General features: G+C 43.3%; 1 protein-coding gene across 1 annotated transcript; it reads left to right on the forward strand.

Annotated features, from left to right (window-relative positions):
* The first annotated feature begins 38 nt into the window (after positions 1–38).
* Positions 39–20,894, forward strand: LOC120829755 (inactive dipeptidyl peptidase 10). Its single transcript, XM_040194138.2, has 25 exons — positions 39–225; positions 5,001–5,115; positions 6,022–6,117; positions 6,281–6,375; positions 7,689–7,760; positions 11,540–11,592; positions 12,189–12,270; positions 12,767–12,887; positions 12,968–13,122; positions 13,683–13,780; positions 14,208–14,331; positions 14,713–14,754; positions 14,834–14,938; positions 15,743–15,834; positions 16,591–16,638; positions 17,396–17,514; positions 17,611–17,658; positions 17,983–18,081; positions 18,488–18,554; positions 18,657–18,851; positions 18,944–18,998; positions 19,095–19,194; positions 19,305–19,363; positions 19,557–19,629; positions 19,797–20,894. Exons 1-25 carry the CDS (start codon positions 187–189, stop codon positions 20,012–20,014), a joined length of 2,370 nt encoding a protein of 789 aa, XP_040050072.2. The 5' UTR covers positions 39–186; the 3' UTR covers positions 20,015–20,894.
* The last annotated feature ends 386 nt before the right edge of the window (positions 20,895–21,280 follow it).

Below are 21,280 nucleotides of genomic sequence, written 5' to 3' on the forward strand. Positions count from 1 at the left end.
GGGGGGGGCAGAGAGAGAGCGAGAGAGAGAGAGAGAGAGAGAGAGAGAGAGAGAGAGAGAGAGAGAGAGAGAGAGAGAGAGAAACTTGCAAGAAGCAGCATGCAGAAAAAGCTCCGCGAGACAACAGTACAGCCGCTCGACGGGTGTTGAAGCTCCGCAGGCAGCAGAGCCTTGTTGCGGATTACAATGATTGCCACAACTCAACAAAACATGACTACGGAGCTGGTACGTGTGGGCTATTTATTTATTTTATTTTTTTGTATTGTTCGATCCCTGTTTTTTCCCCAGATTAGGACCAACGTGTGCGCGTGTGTGTTTGTGCGTAGTCTCCGATGCAGTGGGGAATTCTTCATGTGCACCCACACAACGCGATGATTAATCAATCAATCTCTTCCACCAATATTCATCTTCTTGCCAGCCTTGACTCTGTGCACTGCGGTGCAGGCTGCTGTGGTAAACTCGACGTCCACAGCCTCTCACTCATATTGTCCCTCTGTCCCATGGACACTTTTTTCCCGATATCGTCGTTAATATAATTCTTTTTTTACTCCCAATACAATACAAAATGTCAAAGCAGCCAATGCGTTGACAGTGACTACGGGGCTCAAACCTCCAGCCTTCACTGTGTGTGATTGATTATCCCTCTGCTGTGTAGTTGTATTGTCATTGAACAAAGACTGTTAGTCAATACATCCTCTGTTTGTGTTTTTGGCTCACACTATTAACACTCATTGATTACGCCAAATGCCGGCTTAAGTGAAAAATCCATAATGTAAATTATTTAATGCAGCTCTCTCATTTTAATGAGCATGCACACCTGCTTCAATGTGACTTCGGCGTGTTTAATCGAGGCGGTTATCTCTTTTCGTCGCCAATAAATGGCACACTTTGTTTTTAATTGGATTTACATCACTTACGTAACTCTAACAGACGCTGTTTCCTAGAATCAAACTGTCTGCATCAGGCATTGTCCAAAGATGTGACTCTCCTCTCAAATTTCTCCACTGTCCAACAAATAAAAAACCCTGGAAAGTGAGTCCTAACAGACATCTCAGCAAACCGTCATCTTTTTTGAGAGATTTTTTAAATCATGAGCTGAGCTACACTTTTGGAGAAAGCGTTTAAGAGTTTATCTGCACTGTGATGTGTGACATCAAGTGTCACACTAACCTTTACTTGATGACTTGTTGAACCTGCTGTAAGAGTCTGGGTGACACTACTGCAGGATTATTGTCATACTTGAGAAGGGACCACACGAGGCTGCGGGGCTTATAAACAATCCATTACCAGCACATGCTCCAACACTTCATGTCACAACTCTAATCAATGTTCTTCCCACTGCAAAGCATTTAATGAGGCCAACTTGGGTTGCGATTGCAGCTCTGCGTCCGTGAAAACACGCAGTGATTCATGGCATAATATGGGTTGCTGCTTGTGTCATACATGGTGTCACGCGTACCATGATACATAGGAGTGAACATCAATTACTTGTGTCAAATATGAAAGCCACGGAAATGCATAATGCTTTCAGTTAATCCCTAAAGAGAGGAAGAAAATTATTCAAATCATTTAATTAGATGTTTTTGGAAGTGGATATTATTTTAACATTCATCCTCAGCACTGATGTGACAAGTGTATTATATTACTGTATAATAGCATAATGTAAACCTATTCAATATTGTGAGGGTATTTCTAGGGTATGTCTCGTCTTAGTCACATCGTGTAAACTGCAGCTCCCCTCCACGGATTTCTCTGACGCGGCTTGTTTCCTGGTGGGAGGAACTGGCCACTGTGAGCGGCTGGATGTGGTGACGAAAACCTCCCTCGTACATGGTCGTACTCCTTTTGTTCAGTCATTTTCTTATGCCTGATGGGGGGCCTGAAAAGACTGAGACGGAACGGCTTTGCCGCGCCAGAGGGTGAAGCAGCAGATCTTTCATTTTACAAAGGCTTGTGCTGCATTGTCTGGCAACAGCCTTGAGGCCAACATGTCTGCAGAGTTTGTCTCATATGGTGTCTTTATCACCCACTTTTCTTTAATTCATTTTTTTAATAAAAGAAATGGAGAATTAGTGGCACAGAGGACAAAGCAATTTCACTGAATGGGATGAATGAATGTTAATCCGTATTGATTTGTAGTAATTCATTACAGCACATGGGTTACTATTTATCCCAATCTCATTTGAGATACAGCCTGCTCTAAGAGACATTGATCTAGTGAGACATACGTGGGTTACCTGGCAATCTCCAGCTTTCCCTCGTGAGCAATCCCATAGTGTCGTTAAAGGAAGGAGTGCATAGATTACATTGAGGTGCTGTATGTGTCCGCTTTTTGATGCTGGTGATTACACCATTGATCCGTCTGCCGATTTCATGTCAGTAATAAACATCTTTGCATGATGCCAAAAGGGGCTTTTGAGGTTTGCAAACACAGAAGCGGAAGCCCTAAACAACCCCGCAATGGTTCCTTCATTCATCTGCTCTCTATCTATCGCTGGATGCTCCATGCATCAAAGACAGAAGATGGAGTTAAGAAGGTCTCCAGAGCCTAATTTATGAACTCTCAGCACCGCCTTGATGCTGCACAACCCAGTTGTGTTGTTCGCTGCGCAGATGGAGAAATTAGGTTTAAGTGTGTCTTGCTTTTCTTTAACGGGCACATTAAAACGTAGTTGTTTGATTTTGTGTGCGGCGCTCTGAGAAGAATAACGCTGGCTATCTGGAATCGGTTTGCGTGCCGTTTAACTTACAGTTGCAGTGCGATAATTGTGATTGTTGAGTTGAAATGATAGGAGGGTGAGAACGGGTCTGCGTGTTCCATATGGAGCTGAAATATTTGGCAAGAAATTGTGTTCAACGGAGGGAATCTTTCCTAGGAGTCTAATTTATCTCTGCATTCCCACTATTAATTGTTTCGGTCAGGATTTATACCACTGTACTCCTCATTGATTCTCTCATTGGGTTGAGTTAAAAGTTCTGCTCCGCTGCCAAACAGAAAAGCTCTTCTCTAATGCAGCTCTTCATGGTTTGGCTTAAAGAAAAGATCTCAAGGGTACTCCTTCAGGAATGTTAGCAGAACATAACCTTTTGATTTAAGTTTTCCTACATGGTGTTTGACTGAAACCTCATCAAAGCGTCTATCCTCCAACCCGTGTGGGATTGCAGAGGCTCCCTTTGATTCATATTTGATCTTTCTCTGAAGCAAACCTGATTGCTAGATGCCTTGCCCGTCACGCGGACCAGACTCGTCATGCGTTCACCTGCCGCTTGTGCTGCATTCCCTCGTCCTATGTGGTGGAATCATTCAAGTTCAGGAATTGATTTTAAAATGCCCAATTCTACTATCAGATCCTGCAATGTCATGCAACATAAACCCATTTTGTTCCGTTAACAGAGAGTGACGAAGATCCGTCCATGTTGACTGCATACTACTCCCAAAATCTTCATAGACTGGGGGGGGGTTTCATTCTCTGATAGGAGGATAAGGGTGGAGACGTTGTGTGCTGAAAGGGCAGCAGAATGAGAAAAGAAGTGTTGGACAGGCCAGTGCAGATACGCAGGGTCTGGCCGGCCCTGAAGGTCCCAACATTACTTCAAAGTTGTCCCTTCAGGTGAAAACTAGTTGTGGTTTTAATTGGAACATGCTATGATACTGTAGCCAAGGAGATTATTTAAAGATGAGACCTTGGCAGGCGATCTGTGCTGGCAAACAGTTGCAATTGAACAGACTTGGTTTGTCTTCCATTTGTTATGGGTGTTAAGTAAAACTGCTTTCCACAAAAAAAAGAGACAACTTCAAAAGGATTTAAAAAATCCATTGTGAATAGAGGATTTTCATCAAAGTAAATGGCACACAGAGGCATAAAGGATAAATTCTCTGCTTCTGTTCTAACTGCATTGACCTTTCGCTCTTCAGTCCCCGCATGAATTTCTCATGTTTCACTTTTCCTAAAATGGATTTTAAAAGACATTTTGACTCCAGTTCTATGAGTGCATTCTCAGTTTTCAGCACTTTGATACCAATCAGATACCATCATAAATCAGATGGTCCATTGAGGTGAAAAGGTGCATGTTCGTGGAGAGGATATGATAGATGCAGCCAATACAACTGAGTCAGAGACAGATGGTGTCACCCTGGGAGGAGCAATCTGTTGACCAGCGAGCAAAGACTCCCTCCTTCAGCTGCCTGTCTCCCTGATGCCCGCAGGAAGGTGATCTGGACAGGTGGGGCCTCGGGGCGCTAAGCCAAAAGGTGGGGCGGCCATAATGAGGAGTGAAATGTGTAGCTGCCATACGTCATTGTAACTCCCACCACCCCCAGCGGCTGTGTGGCTCCAGCCGTGGCAGCCACTCGTTATGGTGGAGGAGAGTGCAGCTGTGGAACCGCATGCAATTGTGTTTAATTGTAAAGGACACGGATGGTGGCTTCTTCCATCAGCTCTCCTCGATCACACACACAGGAGGTGATGGTAACTGAAGCCTTGCCTATAGTATATTGGATAGTTAAATATCCCCAACTACTTTTCCGCCTTTTCATTGCCTCGTTAACAGTGTCATCCAGGGCTATTGAATAAATTCTGATCCAGCGAAGCAGAAGAAGTAGGTGGCAGCTTTTCCTATAAAAAGCACTCAGGCACCACATTTTTCATTGTAATTTCCACCACTTCCCTCTTTTATTGTAGAAAAACCACATGGCCCATCAGTCATGTAGCAGGTGAAATGAGGCGGTGATATAGAAAACCTAAAGCACGGACAAAATTGCTGCAGCGATCAAGGTCTGAGTTGTCAAATATACCACAATTTCATGCATTTTTCATACGGAAAATTAGTGTAACTCTGCAAAGGCTGGTCTCAGTAGCCTCCCCGGGGCTCGCAGTAATGATGTGCCTGTCAGGGAGGAGTTTCTGGGAGATCGTGGGGATGAAGCAGCACTAATGTCCTCCTCCTCTGCTGTGCTGGCACTCACATCAGTGTGTTTGTGTTTGTTCTTTTCATATCAGGACCTGGGGAGTTCAGATGGTCCCCCGCGGAACTGGAAGGGCATAGGAATAGCCGTGGTGGTGATCCTGGCTGTTATGTCACTGGTTATTCTCTCTGTCATCCTCCTCACGCCCGGTAAGAACAACTGTTTGGAGGAGAAAAAGCTGCAAAGGAGAGCTGTGTTTTAATTTGGGGTAATAAAGGGATATTTTGGGAAATGGGTTATCTGATAGAGGGTTAGATGAGAAGAACGATAGAACTCTATGTTGTCTGTGGGGTATGAAGCGATCAGCTTCCATCACATCTGAAGCCTTCAAATGAAGATGAAATGAAGATACAATATCTTGCTTATATTATCTGTTTGAAAACGGTTTGAAAAAACTAAATTCCTGGCCTTTTTTGGGCCATATGTACACTGTTATATTGAGAGTGTGTCGGCTCATCGATCTTACCTATTTCTATTCTGGTGGTTATTCTGTTAACGCGCAAATAACTATTTAATATGTAAGGAAGGATAGATAGTGGAGTAATGTCTACCTGAGTAGTTAAGTCTGTGTTATCCAATCTGTAGTTGTCGACATAGCGTGGCTGACATTTAGCGAATGTTTGCATGTGAGCGTGCCGGACTGGTTAGCTCGCAGCCGTCGCTCGTCACTTGATGAGCTGATAACGATGTCCCAATGGACGGCTTCGTAACGGAAGCAAAACACCAATCTTTCCGCTCCCCCAGATCCCCCCGAGGAAAACTCTGTTAGCTTGCTTGCCATAACTTAAAGTTCAAATAGCTAACTTAGCTACAGGGCGCTGGCTCAGGGGCGGCCATGTTGTAGATTGTTGAGAGGCGACATATATGCTCCTAATCTCGTCTCCTTAAAAAAAGAAAGAGAAGAAATGAGAGCACATTGGGAGCCAACCTTTGGTGCGTGTCATAGCCCTCTATCAACCTGCTTCCAGTCTTCTCTGCAGGGAACGATTCCTCTATAACCGAAGCACGACATACATTTTAATAACATGGTTAACTCTCCTCTCTCCCCTCTGAAGATGAATCTCACTTATTACTCCGTTCCCATCTCACTATGGAGGATCTGGAGAGGGCCGAGTTCAAAGTTCACAACCCTTGTGCGGCATGGTTGAACGGTAAGGATTCGCATTTTGTCCCGCAACTTACTCCCGACTCACCGAGTGCTCACGTCGGTTTAAGCCAATCTCACCTGACCTTGCAGCTGGTTTTGTCTGTGGACTTAGACCATCACTTTAATAACCCAGGATCCCTTTTCCTGACCTGTCTTGACCATGTCAGAGAACGAAGTGGCTCTCCGTACGAGAGAAGGACAAGTCTTGTCGTTCACCCTCAACAGCAACATCACCTCGACTCTTGTGGACAACAGCTCCCTGGTGAGTTCCGACAACGTGGCTTTTGAGAGCAGGGTACAAATTTGATTGGCTTACATCCACAGACGGACAAATCGACAGGCCAATAGAGCTTCCGGATTGAGAGAAAGGGAAGATGTAGAGTCCCACTTTTCCACATCCCACACTTAAGACAAAAAAAGAATTGGCAGAGTGACGGATTAAGCTCATTTCTCCCCAAAATCTGGCTGCTCTGTGAGCCCTTTCAACATGTGGCTTCAAAGAGGCTTTCCCGAGCAGGGGCATCATTTCCAACGCCTCCGTGCGACACTGACAGCCCTATATGGGTCATTGCTGAGGCGCTTAAAGCGGGGTTGTGTTCTTAAGGTTGACAATGTGTCGTTCCTTAGTGCTATGATGTGATTTTTTGTTTATTCTTTATTTACTACTTCCAGAAAAATGTATATACCTGTGTGAATACCAAGATGCATACAAGATGCATAGTTGAACAGTAGTTGTCATATTTATATTTATTATTTAGTGATTTATTCATGTAAATGTATCTCTTATGATTCATCTACACTTTTGTTTCGAAATTATCCTTAGCCTTTGGGCCTTTGAAGATTCATTTTATAGGATTCTACTATTTATTGTAAACATTTTTACTTGCCTACAATATTGGTGATGTGTTTGTTTCTCAAGGATCAGGCAAATAAACCAGAGTTCTCTTAAATATTCGATTTTATTATACCTACACCCTGCTTTCTATAAACTATAAACAACAAAACGCCATTGTTCGTTTCCAACAAAATGTCTAATTCTAAGAGAACTGTTTTCTATTTTCTCGTGATTACAAGCTAAATCGTTTTCTACAGGAGTTAGTTTTTTTTGGTCTCCATGTCTAACCATAGCCGTGTTCTGTCAACTGTTTAAAAGTACAACTGTAATCCAGGAGAACATTTGTGCGTTCTGAATACAAATGCATTATTTTAGCATGCCAGAAAGAGATTCAGCATGTCCCAACACATAGATTGTCAGATGCAGTAAGCCAGATTCTAATACCAGAATGTCCTACTGCATCTGGCCCAATTTGCAGTATTTTAACTAGCATACTGCCTGCTATTCTGACACACAATCCTCAGCAGTTATATGAGTAAACGGGCAAATTTACCGTTAAATGTTCTGACCTTTTAGTGCGCCCCAATTGAATGCATACCATGCAACATAAAAAGGATGCAAATCAGAGAGCAGTGAACATTTCCCTCTAGACTTGTGTCATATTGAAGGACTTTGAAGGGTTGTCTCCACAAGGAAACAAACAGACGTTGCTGACGATGTGTTGTCTACTCTTTCAACAGGACCTGACTGCTACTAAATTTCAAGTGTCTGCAGACAAGACGTCTGTCCTCCTGGCGTATAACATTCGACCGGTAAGTTTTCTCTGAACGCCAACGTGAGTCCGTCAAGTTATCCTTGACAGTTATTCCCGAATAAGCCTGGTCAAGTTCCTTATCGTGGGAAGTCATTCGGGACCTTCATTATCCTCCTAATATCAAAGATGCAAAATGATGCTGACATGCTTCCTAATCAGAGCCTGTAAGAAACAACAGAGATGAGGAGCGATAACAAGAAGGAGGAGGGTGAGGAAGAAACGTGTGTGTGTGTGTGTACAGATTCTGCTACTGCAGCACTCATAAGCTCAATAACACCGTCCGCCACATGACTGGGGTAACATATGGGGAGTTGAATAATTAAAGTGGCTGATGGCGTGAGGTGCAGGCGACTGAGGGAAGCTTGGTGAGTGATAGTGATCCCCCGGTATCTCACAGATACCAGGGGATGGGGAGGGTGTTGGAGGAGGGGGACATCTGGGAGATGGAGGGGTATATTTTATAGAGCGGCATAATGAAATCGCCCCACTAGCTCGGCGGTGAATGTGAATGAGAAGCTGACGAGAATCACAATTGCAGGTGGTTCCGCACAAGCGCCGGAGTCGAAACCAAACCGATCGTTTGGCGCTCTTCACGACTCTCTTCCTACGGCCACTCTGCAAATAGCTGTTCCATTCATAAATAGTTGGGTCTCTCCTCAAAAGCCACGCAAGTTTTGGTATTTGCAAGTAATCAGTGATGGAGGGGGAAGCGGAATGAGGATGAAATCAAATCCCTCTGCACATTTTGCACCAGATTTTTTATTAAAAACGTGAAGGCAGGTTTAGCTGCTCTCTCGCGCTCTCATTTGTGATTCCTTTTCTGCGGGGGAGGAGGGGGTCCTGTTTTTGTATTACAGTTTGAATCCATTTTAACTGCATTGTTCAGTGATTAACATGTGTTCAATCACTTTTCAGATACCTCTGTAGAGAAAGGGCTTGGATCTCTTCTCCAATCTTTGGGTTATCATAGATGAATCCCAATAGTTGTCTTTGATGTTTGCAGGAATCGGCGGCTTTCATCTGTATGCTCAGTGTGTATTCACTCTGTGGGAAATCCAAGGCAGTGGGCACCCCACCTGGAATAATTTTGAATATTTAGAAACGGATATGTTCACTTTGCCTCACACTTTGTGTGCAGACCTGTTTCTCCTCAACCTTCCCGCTCCGTCCTTCCCTCCCCACTCCTTCTTCCTCACTCTCTGATACTCTTGTTCTCTCTATCTCTGGGGGGGATTTGTGCTGACTGAAGCTGTTTGCGCCCCGGCCCCTGCTTTGCTGTTCAAAAGAGAAGCACCACGCTGCTGAGACTGGCAGAGAAAGAGTGGGGAAAAAAAGAAAACAGAGGGAGCAGCGGGCAAAGCCACATGGGAAGGATGGAGTTGGACAGAAAATAGGAAATGCACCATTTGCCCTCTAATACACTGCCCTGTTAAAATCAGAAATGGTGTTCGAAGAATGACAACAGATGCCAAAAGGAGAATGTTGCAGTATAGTGGAATGGATGTTGAGGCTGTGGGTAAAGTTAAAAGGCTTCTCTGGATTTTGTGTCAGCTCCGGAGGCTTTAGGGAGTCTTTTGTGCCCGGTGGTTGAAAATAAATGGATGTGGATAAAAGGGTATACCTAGAAGTGCATTGGGGATTTTGCCACATATGAACAAGGAAGCTTAGATTTCCTGTGTACAGGCAAATCTTTTTTTTTCTTAAAGCCTGTTTGACTTAAATGGGCTTCTGCACCAGTGGGGGAAAACAAGAAAGAGAAGTACCACATATTTCTTAGACAGGGCCGACGGTGAATACACCCTCCAACCAAGACGGTGGTAGTTTAAGGACAAATAACATGCCAACGGAGTCGTGTCTACACTCTGCAGCAAATGCTGATGGTCGCTGGTATCAAAGACAGAGCTTAGTGGGGCTGCGAAGAAACGTGTGTGATGCAGGAACAACGATGAGAGGGAAGGATGCAGGGATCTCTGTACTGTGGATCATGCAGTGTGTACAAAATATACACTACTACACTACTACGTAAATACATATATGAACATATATATATATATATACATTAACTGTGCCTTGCAGCTCCTTTAACACGTTATCAACAACCTGTTTTATCAGTGTTTAATCTGTGTTTTATGCCCACACCCCCATTTTGAGGACATAGATTGGGTAGAGGGCGGTTGGTAAAAAAAAAAGGAGTGGGTGGGAGGTGTAAGGAGAGCGGGGGGGGGGGGGGGGTCTGGAAGATTTATGATTTTTTTACTCGCAGCCACATTAGAATTCAATCTTCCTCTCCAGGACAGATGCTCCCACTGTCTCTGTCTGTTTATCACGCTGACAAACACAAACACCCAATAAAGTACAGCCTCCGCCAGCAGCCCCATGATGTTAAATCATGAGCGGAATCTCCGGGATCATTTACCAATCATAAACGGCTTATTGAACGTGGTTCACATGGCGATGGGTACTTCAGTCCTTTTCTCTGTGTACCTCCTCCTTACAATCCTTTCTTTCTCTGTATCTCCCTCCATCACTTTTTCCTGTATAGTTGGACCAATTCAGCCCTTCGTCTTCCTTCCCTCGCAGTTCTTTTCTGTTGTAACAGCTGTACACCCCGTTACAGATCTTCATTTTCATTTAGATGGCCTCAGAACGTATTTCTCTTTCTTCAGCGCTGTGTTTTTTCCTTCCATGCATTTTCTAGCAACAGACAAACACAGAGGAGAAATCCAATTTTGCCGCTAACTGTCCCGTAATGACGATGTGACATTTAATTTCTGTGGGGACTGGTTGTTCGGAAGGGTCGGGCTTTCAGAGGCCAGTGAGCAAATAGCTTATTTCCAACCCGTTGCATGAGAAAAAAAAACATGATACGAATCAATACATTACCCAGAATTCATCAGGTAATGCTGAGGTCAATTTTGGTTGACACGCACACCTTCCCGTGCACACATTCGTTCATTGTGGCCGCTTCGTCTTCTTCAGTGTGTTCATTTATTTAGTCATCGAGCTGCTGATGCCGGTGTCGGGGTTGCCAGCCACTATAGATCTCGGTGGGAAAGATGTTAGCTGTTAAAACACTATTTCTAAGAATGTATAACTTGGTTTCTGTCTTGAATGGGTAACCCACTTGCAAAAACAATCAGATCCACAGTGTTATCACCATTGTGTTTTCGGTCAATACTTGTGAACACAAGCTACAAGCCAGAAATCAAGAACCTTTTACCATCAAAATCAGCTTTTCTCTATTAGTATAGCGTATCAGGATGTGGTTTTCATTTCGGGAACAGAAGATGTGCCCATTTATCTGGAACATTCACCTGAATGCTCTCGTGCTGCTGTTGGATGGGCTGATGTTTACCGCCGTCACGAGAAGGCTCCCCTTTTGTGGTATTCAAAACCTCATGAATTGAAATTATTTTTATTTAACGCTCACCATCTTTTTGGCCTTGGTAAAAATATCACACTTCCATATACTTTGCTTCTATGGCTTATTTTAGGTGAAAGAATAAGAATAATATTCTTATATATAAAAAAATTGTGGTTTCTGAATTTTGCTGCATAATACGCTCTTTCAAAATACAATGAGTCACTTGACTCAGTGATTTGCAGGGATTTCGAAATGATTAAGGGATACAAGGGATTTGTTTAATTGTAAGATGGGTCTCTGCAGGGCCCTCCCCAACCTTTGTTTCATTTGTATTTAGTTTCCTTTATACGTGTGTTTGTGTTGTCATCTAAGTGCGGTGCACCTGTGTGCATGATATCCTCTACCTCTTTCAGGTGTTCTCTCAGTCCTTCACAGCCTCCTATGCTATCTACAATGTGGCCGATGGGTAGGTGGAATCATGAATGCTAATGCATGGGCTGCACTGGGCATGTCACCAATACAAGCAGACCCGCGGATTAAAAATCTTCCCCTCCAGAGTGTGTCTCATCGAATCAGAGCCTCATGTTTATGTCAGACCTGCATTCATTCTTCAGTGGTTTTTCTCGGCTCCATAACCGAACGTAAGGTTTGTGATATACTTTAGATTCCACTGCCTGAGATTCATGTTCAGCATTGTAATGGTGCGGAAGCTGCGGGTGATCCCTGGAGCTTCTGATGAATGGTTCTGATAAAGGAATTTAAGAGGACCTGCAGTATTGATCATTGCCTGGTTATGCTTTGGAGGAAAATGTTTGCCTGTCCTGGTGGAAGAACACCAGTGCCGCCAGGAATATGTAGAAAGAAAAGTTGCACTCTTGCATGTTCCAACTCCATCCTCTGTTCTGTATTTCTCTGTCTGCATCTTGCTCCTTTGTCCTCGCAGTGCAGTGTCTCTCTCCTGAGCAAAGCTCAAGGACACCGGCATGGATGGACCTCAGAGGGCTGTAAACAGGACGCTAGTCCCTAACTGAGGGCTTATGTCTGCGTATTTGTGTGTTCCAGGAATCTGCTTGAGCTTAATCCCCCGGAGAAGGAGAAGTCAGTGCTACAACACGCTTCCTGGGGGCCTCAGGGGAGCCAGCTGGTAAGCCGGGGGCTCTCGCGTTTACCTGATGTAACCCGCCTGCGTCATCTGAATCAGCTTATGATAAGGACATCTTCTCAACCTCAACAATCCATGAAAACAAAGCCCTTTGACATCATTTTCATAATTATGAGATCAATAAGCATCATGTCTGTGTCATTTTTGAGATGAACTCCATCTTAGGGGTTATTGCCGGAGACGGTGTTGCTATAATGGAATTGTTTTACACTTATAATATAATTCATCTACCCTCCCTGTGTTATAATTGGCTTTTGGCTTCTATGTCTGCACCATATTAACTGGCAAGGGAAGATGCGTTGGCTCTCACTCGTACTGCCCGATGAATCATTCACTCTTGGACGGCGTCCGACAGGCGCTCGGTTCAAGCTGACGAAGCCTTCAACCGTATACGCTCTTTGATAACGGATTTGTCCCGTCTGTCTGTGGCGCCCCCCATCCCCTCCCCCCCCCCCCCCCCCCCCGCCCCCCGCCCCAGGCCTACGTGTTTGACGGAGATATCTACTACAGGCCGAACGTGAACAACAAAGACCTGCGTCTCACAACCACCGACCTGGAGCACAACGTGGTGAACGGGCTCTCCGACTGGACTTATGAAGGTGGGACGGCGGTAATTCTGAACACGCCTCCTGTGCGTGCTCCGAGCTGATGTAACAACTTACACTGTCTGTTAAAACAGAGGAGGTGCTCCTGACACATGTGGCCCACTGGTGGTCTGCGGACGGGGCTCGGCTGGCGTACCTCGCCATTAACAACTCTGCCACACCTGTGATGGAAATACCTCACTTCCTGGGCGGTCTCTACCCCTCCAATGTGCTCTTTCCCTACCCCAAGGTAAAAAGGGTTAGTGTGTAGTCAAACTAATGGGCAACGTCCCCGTGACTACATCCACTTATTAAATACAGTGCATGGGATATATCCTGTATCAGTTCGGCATGTTAATGTCGTAATGTCTTAATCATTAGAGTAAACATATGACATCAGAGGCTGGTGAGAATTAGTGCTGCAAAGTATTTGAACAAACTTTCAAATTCAATTCAAACGTGTGACTTGATGAAAAGTAAAGTTATTCTAATTCATTTCAGGGGAACATGAATGTCATGTATCAAACAACATGCAATACATTTCATAGTGGCATTTCACTCAAATCTACAAGTCAACCTTATGGGAGAAATGAGAGCTAGAGAAAAACAAGCAACAAGGCCACAATGATTCCTCCTTAAAGGATTAAATCCTCTTTTAAATATCAACTTATTTGTGACAAACCCTACAATTCATCCAGAAATTGTCAAGACAGTACAGACTGGACCAAAGTGGTAGAGAATGGCTACTTATTTAGCTTGGCTAAAAATATTTGCCTGATTATTTGGTCCTTTTTCATGTTTGTGTCACAGGCTGGTTCAAGTATTCCATCAGTCAGTCTGTTTGTGGTGAATCTATACGGTCCAGCTCACACTCTGGAGATGATGCCTCTGGACTCCCTCAGGGTCAGGTACTGCACCTTTCTTAATAGAACTAGAGATGCACCGATGCTGACTTAGATTACTTATTAATACAGTAGGTAGTATTCAAATGTTTATTTTGGTTTGGATGCAACGTTGCTTTGAAAAGTTAAACCAGGCCTGATTCTGCCATGCACATTAAATAATGATCAAAGTTCCTTCCGCAGTGAGGAATTATCAGCATCACCTAAATACTGGCATGGGATCAGCACATTGTGCTACTGATACCCAGAGCCAAGGCATTGGGACTGAAATAATTGTGTTTCCCCTCGTAAAAGAAGAATAAACCTTAAAGTCTTTAGACATCACCTACCTCAGATATTATTGCTCGTGTCAAAATTCCCTTCCATAGTTGTTTTTTTGCACCACTTTCCAATCCCTTTGCCTGTGTACTATTTTTCTGCAACGCCTCTTCAGAGACAGCTACATCTCCATGGTGACCTGGATCAGCAGCACCCGCCTCGCGGTTCGTTGGCTGAATCGTGCCCAGAACCAGTCGGTGCTCTGCGTGTGCGAGGCCACCACGGGGGCTTGCTCAGAGGTGAGCGGTCATCACTCGTTCCGCACTAGTAGTCCGCAAATGGCCTCTGCTGCAATGTATGACTCTAATATAATTTTGTGCTTCTTTTACACTCGGGAGTTTGGATTGATTTCCGTTAGCTCTCAGACATCTACTGGCTGGATTAATATTTAAGGTCATTTGCAAGAGACGAATTCTCCGGGATGTGGTGCAGTTTTATCTTGCTTATTCCCTTTCAGTAAATCCTCACAGATTTCAGTTACTCATTGCCAATGATTTATTATTTCTATGTTTTATATTTTAAATTATTAATAGGCTTTATCTCCACAATGCTACTTAGCTTTAGCTTTGGGAGTAGTGTGATTAATACATTTCTCTATATTCTACATTCTAAATCAAAAGAAGCACAAAATGGCCATGGACATAATGCAAAACAATCGACAGGTATGTATTGCTCATGTTTTATTGCACATTTACCTCGACTGTCGAATGCCCTTATTGACTTGATACTCTTCTTCAACAGGACGTGCCGTTGTTTTCATCAGACGGCTCTGTGTTCTACACAATTTTGCCAGCAAAGCAGGGCGCTCGAGGGGAGTTTCACCATATTGCTGGTCTTTCCGCACAGGTCAGTTTTGAAGGCAATCTTTTACTTCCTCGGGCGATCCTTGAAAGATTTGTGAGAGAATTGCTCATTGACATTTTAACAGTAGTCAGTTAAAACACTGGGATTACAAGTCTGGTTTGCTTGATATCCTCTGCACTCTTTTTTTTTTATTGAAGCCATTGGTTTGCATTTGTTTTTGTCCCTAATTACTGAAACACCACCTTTTATCTAAGAAGCCATTTCAGCTATTACTTTAATGGCTGTTGCGGTCTTGGCATCATTAAAAAAAGTTCCGTTATTTACAATTTAGCAATCAATGCGTGTCAAGGAGAGCAGTTTTATGATGATCTATTATCTTTTTTATTGTGCGATCTTGCCATTAGTGGACAGATTATTGATGTGTTTTGCATATGTTACATAGCTGTTTGGCCTCTTGGCACAGAACAGGTGAGAACCCACATTGTTACCTCAAACACACATAGGGACCAATAAACGGGATCAGAACATGGACAGCAAGGCAGAATATTGAACCAATAATACTGAGACATCTTTGGGCTCATGCAAACCATAAGGGACATCTGTGATAGTCAAATCATACGTATCTCCTTTCCTATTTCCTTTTCCCCGATGTCGAAAAACACACCATTAAAACGCTCTGTTCCTGGACACTCTTTGTAGTCGTCGGTGCCTTAATTTGGTTTAACTTTTTTAACTGTATTTTTGCTTTGTTACCCGTTCCTTTGACACAGATGTGTTGTATCCTTGTGCCTTTTTTTAATCGTGTGTATCAGCTGGCTTTCCCATAGTTCTTTTTTTGTAACGCAGGCTGCCATCCCTTCCGTCCCCGCTCGCTTCTTGACATCAGGGAGCTGGGACGTCATTTCGCTCTGTGCCCTCGACGAGAAGGCTGGAAAAATGTACGTGACAGTCTCAGTGTGTGTGTGGACGGCTTTACAGCTAGCAGTTAGCAGCTAGAGGCTCCTAACTATGAACATACAGGAAGGGTTAGAGTGGAACAGTGGCCATCATTCAAATGATTGTCTCTCGTTCCAAGCAGAAAGCTATTTCTAGACGCGTCAGCTACTGAATAACAAACTCCTTTGTTAGGCCAGACACTGGGTGAATGGTACAAATAAGGTTCTTTAACTAGCAGTGAGGAAAAAGGCCTAAATAAACTACTTTAACCTTGACTTTACTTGTCGCAATGCTTCACCGCTGAAAGGGGCTAAATGATTAGTGAAGTTTTAACGGAGCATGTAATCACTTAAATCTGCTTTTATCCTGCTGGGGGCGGAAACCCCCCATGAACCGACTGGCTGAGCATCACAGATAGTCAAGCAAAGTCAATTGAAGATCTAGTCAGGTGTTTGCGGCCCTAAAGCTCTTTGCTCTTTGCCTGTCTTTCTGTCTCACGGTACTCTAAATCGAGGTGGGTAGTTGACGCTGGATGCTTTGATGCACATTCACTTCACATTTGATTTATTCAATTCACCCTCCCTAATGGTGCTTTACAAAGTACGTGTGATTTAACATGCTGAAGTATGTAAATCTATGTCTTCTCATCGTGAATAATTGATAGTCCAGAATAATTATGATGAGGCTAAGATGCCCAAAGGAGATCAGTGTTGATATACAACTTGCTATGTCTGTGATTTGTATTTCCCAATCATCAGCTATTTCCTGAGCGCGGAGGAATCTCGACAGAGCAGACACCTCTACAGGTAAACATGCTTCCATCAGAAATGGTGGAAGAATCTACACTATTTTTTTTACTCCGGCAGAAACATTATTGTTTATTGTTATTGTTGTGAGAAAACAAGCTGTGCTGGTAGGTCTTAAAGTAGAACCAGAGTCTACAGCCAATATATGCCAGTGAATCTTAGACGTAGATTTGGAGATCCTTTTAGTAGAAAAGTTAAGATTCATGGTTGTGGTAGCTGAAGAGTCAGAGGATGATAAAAATAGGTTTATCTTCTGAGCATTATGAATATCCTTAATATCATCCAATGTGTTTCTGTTCGGTACAAAGTAGGTGGCCAACATTGCCGTCCTGGCTGTGCAAGCATTCAGAAAAGTAACTGCACGTTGATGTGTTGACACGTGAAACGTCCTTCATGCTCGAGGCCAAGAAATAAATAAAAGAGAGGATAACCGTAGTGGACTACGGCCGTCTGTGTGGACACGGAAGACACGCTTTTCTGTTCCCACATCAGCCTCGCGTCTTTCTATCAGCTTACATCGCTTTGGGCTTCAGGAGATGGCACAACATGATGTAGTCCGACGCTTGTTTAAATGTGGTCTGTAATTATTCCTATTTCTCAAAAGTCAACTGCTTAGTTGGTCTCAAGGCACCGACCTTTTTCCGTAACATCTCGGCAATTAATTGAACTTGTCCTGCCGCTGCTAAAATCTCTCCAGACTGACCTTTTCCTCTGTTGTGTGTCAATAACCCTTGTTTCTTTTCTTCTTGTGTCCAAGTGTGGACCTGGATGGAGTGTTTCAGCGCCGCTGCATCTCCTGTAATCGCATAGACGGATGTCGCTTCTTCAAAGCTGAATTCAGCCCCGATCAATCCTACTTCATCCTCTATTGTCTAGGTAATTGGTAAACACAAAAGACAAGCAGTAAGCTCTGAAGCTTCACGCCTTCCAGACAGTTGGTTTTTGAATGTTTTCTTTTGAAAAATTCCTCAGGCCCAGGAATACCTAAAGTGACGGTGCACAGTACAAAGGACCCCTCCAGTGAGTGTTGCATCTGCTTGTCGGATTATACAACGACACACACACACACACACACGCACACACACACACACACACACACACGCACACAACCCTGTTTGCAGTTTCTTGCTACAGCCTGCAGAGGAAGCTATATTCAAACACACCAGAACGTAGAGTCTTCAATCCGAGGCGTGTGAACACTGCCCTCTGCCTGCAGTTCTCAGTTTGAGCCGTCGGCGTGGAGATCATGAGGATTTGGCCCTCAACATAAATCTTTTGATATCTTTTGATCGTTTTGATATTTAGGATTAATAATCTGACACACTGGTCTTTAATCTCATGTAGGATATGTCATCTTGGAGGATAACAGCCCTCTGTCTAAAGCTCTGGAGGACAAGAGGCTTCCTGAGACTCTGTTTAGGACACTTCCGGCAGACAACCATGGTATGACAAAGAAAACGAATGGTTCATATCGTTTGATGTTTAGCATAATGGACACACAAATACAGTTTCAAAGATCACTGTGAGTGCCCTTCTCAAGCAGTCAGACTATTTTAAGCACTGGCAGCAAGTGTCTCAGCCTGGAAGGGACAAACATAGTAGGGGTGGAGAGTAACCAATTCATTTTGTAAAAAATGTGGTAATTATTGTTGTCTGCCATGCCTCTGCTTTGGGGCCAATCATTGTCTTAGTATAATTCTGCAGGTTTCTTTGTGTTTTGGACAGATTAGAGATCATCATTACGTGCTTCCGAGGGTCAGAAGTATCTCAGGCAGAGGCTGTAAATGTAGCGACAATCCTAACACATGCATGGCCACTTAACCTTATTTGACTGGTTTGCTTTCCTTAGATCTACACCTGAAACTATCTCTACCTCAGGGTTACGAGGCCAACCTGCACCCCCTGCTCGTCCTCGTGTAAGCATCCCTGAACAAACCGCAGTTTAAGAGTTATTTTAGGTCACCTGTTTTGCAGCATCTTTTTCCGTACTCGCTGATCCTGTTGGTCTTGTCGCTCAGGGACGGGGTGCCTGGCAGTCAGTCGGTGACGGAGGAATTTTCCCTCGACTGGCCTCAGGTCCTCTCCGGCACTCACAACGTGGCCTTGGCCTGGGTGGATGGCAGGAGCGGGGTTGGCCGCGGACAGAAGACCACCACCGTTGATCCGCGCAAGCTTGGCTCAGTTAGAGTCAAAGATTACCTTGGAGTTGTAGAGTAAGTTTAGACACACAAACAAAATGAAGCTCTATAATTGCAATGGGAGAATGTTGCCTGTAAACTGGTTAAATAATGTAATATATCCTCAGGCTGTTGATGCAACTGCCTTACATTGACGATCGCCGAATAATCCTCTATGGCAAGGTCACGGCTTTTTATATATTTTTATTAAGAAAACTCAACTCTTGTTGAATCCATTAAAGCGAACGCATGCTTTGATTTTTCGGTTTCTCCTTGCAGGCATTTGGCGGATATTTAACTCTGAAGATGCTAACTGCAACAGATAAAGTCTTTCAATGCACAGCCGCTGTGGCCCCGATAACTGACTTCAGGCTTTATAGTGAGTTGCGATCACATGATTAACTATTCAAATTTAATTTAATTGCAATTGTGTCGAAACCAAAACATCAAACCAATATGTTTGAGGAGAATTTATTGCACCTATTTCAGGTGCTGCGTTCTCAGAGAGGTATCTGGGCCTTCCAGCTAAGGAGGAGCATGCGTACTCGGTGAGGCTACGGATATATTCTCACTTACAGATTTATTTTTGCCCCTAAAAAAATGCAGTTTCATTCAAATCTAAACATTTAACATGATGAATATGAAGGTGGGATATATTGTTGGACTGTTCTGTTGGACAGCATTAGTTTTGGCTTACTGTACCTAATAAAACGTGTATATTGTGATGGCATGTTGTTTCAGACTGCCTCATTGCTGGAGGAGGTTAACAAGCTAAAAGATGAGAATTTTCTCATCCTCCATGGAACTGCAGACGGTGAGATTTTGTTACATTTTAATAATTATAATACATTGTATTTGTACAGCACTTTGCATAGTACTCAAAGAAACGTTACATTAAAATCAGCAAAAAGAGCTAACGTAAAACACACAATTTTATTTTGTGTTTTTGATTGAAATGTATGTGTGTGTGTTTGGCCAAAGCGAGGGTACACTTCCAGCACAGCGCAGAACTCTTGAGCCGACTGGTGAAGGTAGAAGCCAATTATACCCTGCAGCTGTATCCAGATGAGGGCCACGTTCTGAGGGAGGCGCACAGCATCCAGCACTTCCAGCGGACGGTGGTGAACTACCTCCAATCCTGCTTGAAGCGCAGCACCTTCCTAGAACCAGTAGAGGATGACGAGGAGGAAGATGACTGAGCCCAGAGCCCCTTCCTGCTGTCTTAAAGGACTTTGGCCTGGAGGCCATTTCGTGCATCACCTTGGGTCGGATTACCAGGCACAAGAGCAGAGGAGTGGGGACCAAACATATCACATCACGTCCTACAACGTCTGGAAAAATGTTTTGCACACATTTATGTTTGCTGTTATACTGTGTGTTTCAAACAGTTTGTTTACTAAATTTACTTCAGCTGATGTGGAAAAAAAGGCTACTGATTCTGCCAAACCTTTACAAAGATTTTGAAACGTGCATGTCGTAATGGCTGCATGATGTGGATTAGTTTACATAGAGTTGTACGGGTTTTTGCAGATTTATATTTCACCCATTAGGGTTAAAAATATGAAATCTGCCAACAACCGGGGAATATATTTGGGAAAAATTCTTATTACTGGATCATTCTCTGATGCTCTGTTCCATTCCTACAAAGTAAGATATTTTAATACTGAACTATAAGACAACATACAACTTGGCCCTGCTGGTCAGATTCTGTAAGATAAATCTGGGTTATTTCAGGTCTTTTGAACAATGTATTCCCTGCTTAAACGAAGTTTAATGACCCGTATGGATAATTTCTAATGTGCCAAATTTATTTTGGGGACATTATTCACTTGTTGTTTTTGCATCACTTTGCTGCAAGATCTGGTTCAAGGACGATTGCAAGAACGTCTAAGTAGGACTGTCTGTTTTTTTTACTGTATTTCAAAGTACAGTATGTTTCTGTTTTGCTACCATTTAAAAACATATCGTGATGCGCAGAATTAAATGATTTATTTGAACACTCTGTTGAGCTGTTAATTTACAGTCCTAAAAGAAAGTTGATCTAGGTCTTGGCTATTAAACTATCAACCAAATCAAAAACGTTGACTGCTTGGAGTGGGTTTTAAAATGAATGGTTCTTGAATCTAGACAACCGGCCGCCCCTATTTTCCAACAATTATTGACAACGTTAACGTTTTAACATCTTGTTTTACAGCAGAAATATGGATGGGTTCTTTTACACTTCATGATTGTGAAACATAGCCATTTAAAAATCCTTCCATTTGCTCACACTTGGTAACTACTGACTTTGAACTCTGCGAAAGTAAAGTTGTGGCATTCAGAACAAATATCAGCTATTAAGCCTTTATACGCCTACAAAGATCATGAACACTGATATAAGAATGCCAAAAATAATACAATTTAGTATAATTCATACATACATGCAATCTACGAAAACTGGAAAGGGGTAATAAAAAAAGCATAAA

The sequence above is a fragment of the Gasterosteus aculeatus genome, chromosome 2, assembly GCF_964276395.1.
Source record: "Gasterosteus aculeatus chromosome 2, fGasAcu3.hap1.1, whole genome shotgun sequence".
Classification (NCBI taxonomy): domain Eukaryota; kingdom Metazoa; phylum Chordata; class Actinopteri; order Perciformes; family Gasterosteidae; genus Gasterosteus; species Gasterosteus aculeatus.

Excerpts from the sequence above, each read along its gene's own strand:
- LOC120829755 (XM_040194138.2), top strand. The coding sequence starts at position 187 with ATGATTGCCACAACTCAACAAAACATGACTACGGAGCTG. Across the intron at positions 7,761-11,539 it reads TGGCGTATAACATTCGACCG|GTGTTCTCTCAGTCCTTCAC; the intron begins GTAAGTTTTCTC and ends TACCTCTTTCAG. Across the intron at positions 14,755-14,833 it reads TAATGCAAAACAATCGACAG|GACGTGCCGTTGTTTTCATC; the intron begins GTATGTATTGCT and ends CTTCTTCAACAG.